At 49.9% G+C, this 4081-nt stretch overlaps 1 protein-coding gene across 1 annotated transcript in view; it reads right to left on the reverse strand.

Moving 5' to 3' along the window:
• The window catches only part of Hmbs (hydroxymethylbilane synthase), a 10305-nt gene that overhangs the window by 2755 nt on the left and 3469 nt on the right, over positions 1 to 4081 (reverse strand). Inside the window, exons 2-8 of the mRNA XM_005347177.2 lie at positions 2930 to 2983; positions 2502 to 2574; positions 2128 to 2177; positions 1985 to 2040; positions 1404 to 1481; positions 627 to 704; positions 456 to 531 (exon numbers count right to left, since the gene is read on the reverse strand). Of these exons, the coding sequence (XP_005347234.1) occupies positions 456 to 531; positions 627 to 704; positions 1404 to 1481; positions 1985 to 2040; positions 2128 to 2177; positions 2502 to 2574; positions 2930 to 2983 (465 nt within the window). The remainder of the gene's footprint in view (positions 1 to 455; positions 532 to 626; positions 705 to 1403; positions 1482 to 1984; positions 2041 to 2127; positions 2178 to 2501; positions 2575 to 2929; positions 2984 to 4081) is intronic.

Consider the following 4081-nt stretch of genomic DNA (forward strand, 5'->3'; position numbering starts at 1 on the left):
TTTTGGTTTTTCGAGACAGGGTTTCTCTGTGGTTTTGGAGCCTGTCCTGGAACTAGCTCTTGTAGACCAGGCTGGTCTCAAACTCAGAGATCCGCCTGCCTCTGCCTCCCTAATGCTGGGATTAAAGGAGGTCATGCTCTTTTTAACATGAGTTTTATGAACCACAAAGCCACTGTAAAAATCAAAACTGCTTAGTAGCAAATAAAGTAAAAACGGGAGCACCTTCAATCCTGGCCATCAGAAGTAATTACTGATGGATGTACTGTCAATGCCTGTCGTCTCCCTAACTAACATGCACTCTATACGCAGGAACAATGCTTATTTTACAGTTATCCTTGTTGCCAGCCACCTGCCAGAGTTTAAGAAAACATTAAAGATGGATGGGTGGGTGGATGGATGGACAGACGGACGGAAAGACAGATAACCCACTGCCCTTCCCTCCTGTGGAAGGATACAATACTCCTGAATTCCAGATGTGGGAATTTTCTCTGCAGCTGGGCCACTCTCCTCAGGGAGCTGGTTCCCACCGCGCTGCTCAGAGAGAGTTTAAAATTAAATTTAACATGGGCTGCCCGCTGCTCTCCACTGTCCGTCCCTCTGTCTTCTGTCCACCAGGCCCCACTCACCTTTTCTCTGGCAAGGTTTCTAGAGTCTTCCCAATAAATTTTGGGTGAAAGACAACAGCATCACAAGGATTTTCCCGTCTGGAGAGCAAATGATGAAATAAATGTATTATTATTTGGAGACAGAGTTTAACTCTAGCCCTAAAATTTGTGATGTACCCCAAGCTAGCTCAAATTCACAATAATCCTCCTGTCTCAGCCTCCAGAATGCTAAGATTATAGGTGTGGTCCACTAGGCTTGACTTTTTATTTTTTTTATAAAAGGTTTCCTGTTTTTGCTTTCTTGGTTGTTTACATTTTCACTTCTGGGGCCGGAGAGTATGCATGCCATGGCACGTATGTGTCCGTCAGATCACAACTTGTGGGATTCAGTTCTCCCCTTCTACCATATGAACCCCAGGGACGGAACTCGGGTCATCAGGCTTGACAGCAAATGCCAGCTAGGCCATGGTAAGCTAGCCTTCTTGCACCCCACACCTTGAGACACAATCGCACTAAATTCTCAGGCTGGTTGAAATCACTCTAGCCCAAGCAAGCCGGGAACTTCTGATCCTCTTTCTTAGCCATCCCTAGTGGCTGGGATCACAGGCCTGTGCCGCTGAGCCCAACTCCATGCACCCTAACTAGCCGACCAACTGGCTTTTCCCAGAGCTTCCTGCCCTGCTTAATGACTGACAACCTTCCCAGCAGAGGGCTAGGTGGCCACGTCCCAAAGGGAAAAAAAGTCAAAGACTCCCATGGTGGGATCCACCCCGCCCAGCCCCTCGCCATAGCTCTTACTTGCAGATGGCTCCAATGGTGAAGCCAGGAGGTAGTATAGTGGGCACATCCTTCAGCGAGTGAACAACCAGGTCCACTCTAGAGAGAGAGGGGAGGGCATGCAGAGAGGAGTTGAGTAGTTGACCTTACACTTCTCCACCTACCTGAGCTATAGCCATCCAGGAAGAGGCAGTCCTAAGACCTAAGGACCCTGAGGCCTGCTTTCCTCTCAATGACTCTACCCCGTTTCCCAGACAATCTTTTTTTTTTTAATTTATTTATTTATTAAGCATACAATGTATTGCTGGCAAGAAACGCACCAGGTCTCATTACAGATGGCTGTGAGCCACCATGTGGTTGCTGGGAATTGAACTCAGGACCTCTGGAAGAGCAGCCAGTGCTCCTACCCTCTGAGCCATCTCTCCAGCCCCTTCCCAGACAATCTTAAGTCTAGGCAGCTAGGTGGCTCCAAAACAAGCCACTCCCCTGTGTGGACGCCTAGGAGCTCCTTAGCCTAACACCAACAGTCCTGCTAATATTGGAGGGCCACTCTGGGGTTCAGGGAGAGACTGGGGAGGGCCATGCCCTCCATTCTCACTTACTCATTCTTCTCCAGGGCGTATTCTAGCTCCTTGGTAAACAGGCTTTTCTCTCCAATCTGCCAGGGAAGAGAGCCTCAGAATGCAACCCCTTGTGGGAATGGGGGAGGGGGGACTGGGAGAGCAGGGACAGGGATGGCCATTACCTTAGAGAGTGCAGTATCGAGAATCTTGTCCCCCGTGGTAGACATGGCAACTGAGGAGAGAGTCAGTCAGGTACCGTTAATCAGCATCTACGGCCACCATTGGATCAGCACGGCACTAAGAGTCCCACAAGCCCCGGCTCCTACCCTCGAGGAATACACACACTAACAGAAAAAGCAGACCCAAGGAAGAAGGTATGCCGGGCTAGTCCAGGCAGTTGGAGGTAAACGTGTTCACAGGAGGTTAGCCCTCCACCTGTAAGCAGCTAAAACAAGACTCTCACAAACAAGTTTTGACAGCCCGCAGAGTCCAAACTGCCACCTCCCATTAACTGGCCTCCCCCTCGCTGCCATTCATTCCTCTCAAGCAAACTTACTGATTTCAAACTGCATGCCCGGGTGCAAGGTTTTCAGCATCGCCACCACAGTGTCCGTCTGTATGCGAGCCAGCTGGGGACAGAGATCTGGATTGTTCCTGCCCTTCCCTGGCCACTGCCCCAGCTCAAATCCTCATATGGGTCAAGAAAGATAAAATGGGTCTAGACTTCTCACGTGGGGATGAGAGCGAAGGGCCTGGCCTGGGAGTTCTTTCTGTGTCTCTAACCACTTCCCTGGTCCAGGGACTTTCTTTTCAGAGGAAGTCAAGGTCCAACATCAGTAAGGTCACCATTCCCGATGAGACTGACTCCCAGACATTCTTGTGTCCTCTATGCTAGGAACTAACCCTCTGGGTCCCGTCAACTGGCGGCCTTGTGAACGAACATTAGTTAGAACTCTTATGGCAACCCCATGCGTCTGTACTCACCTGGCTCTTACGGGTCCCCACGCGAATCACCCTCATCTTTGAGCCGTTTTCTCCCTGCAGAAGAAAGCCCCCAGGTTATAGTCTGTTCCAGGACCACGGGCTTTGGAGAAAGGATCCCAGGCTCTGGCCAGGGAGTCTTCAAATAAGGAAAGATTCCTATGACTGGTCCTCTAACCTTCCTTGGTACCTTCTGCCCTCCTACAGGATCCAGAGAAGCAGGAACTAAAGAAAAGCTGTAAGAGGCTCTGTCGTGGTAACGGCAGCAGCAACTACGACACTGAGCCTCAAAGCCCAGCCTGGCCAAAGCTGTTCTCACTGGGAGGGTTGCACAGCCAGGTGGGGAAAATGATAAGGCCCATCAGTCTAAGCACAGCGAGGGTGGGCCCTGCCGGAGGGTGGGGCCTGCAAGAGGCTGGGGCTTGACAGCTGAAGCCACACACAGAGGACAGGTTTGCTGTCCACAACAACTCAGGTACTTGAGAAAGTCTCACTTCCCACTAGGTGAGACACTAAGGGTTCCTTACCTGACCTACAAGGACTGAGGTCAGCCAATCTAATACATAGTGCTCTGTTCACCCTCTTGACTGGGTGGCTTTGGGGACATCATCCCATCAAGGTCTTGTTAAATGAAAGGCCATCTGATGCCTCAAGATGTCTCATTGTCCCATAAGACTATGAGGATAGGGGCTGAAGAGATGGCTCAGCAGTTAAGAGCACTGACTGTTTTTCCAGAGGATCCACGTTCAACTCCCAGCACCCACATGACAGCTCACAATTCTCTTAACTCCAGTTCTAGAGGACCTGACACCCTCACACATATATGAGTGCAAAGCACCGATGCACAGGCTGGAGAGATGGCCCCATAATTAAGAGCACTGGCTCCTCTTCCAGGGGTCCTGAGTTCAATTCCCAGCAACCACATGGTAGCTCACAACCATCTAGAGTGAGATCCGGTGCCCTCTTCTGGTGTGCAAGCATACATGCAGGCTGAACACTGTATACATAATAAATAAATCTTTTTTTTTAACATTTATTTATTTATTATGTATACAATATTCTGTCTGTGTGTATATCTGTAGGTTAGAAGAGGGCACCAGACCTCATTACAGATGGTTGTGAGCCACCATGTGGTTGCTGGGAATTGAACTCAGG

Source organism: Microtus ochrogaster, chromosome 5 (genome assembly GCF_000317375.1).
Source record: "Microtus ochrogaster isolate Prairie Vole_2 chromosome 5, MicOch1.0, whole genome shotgun sequence".
Lineage (NCBI taxonomy): Eukaryota > Metazoa > Chordata > Mammalia > Rodentia > Cricetidae > Microtus > Microtus ochrogaster.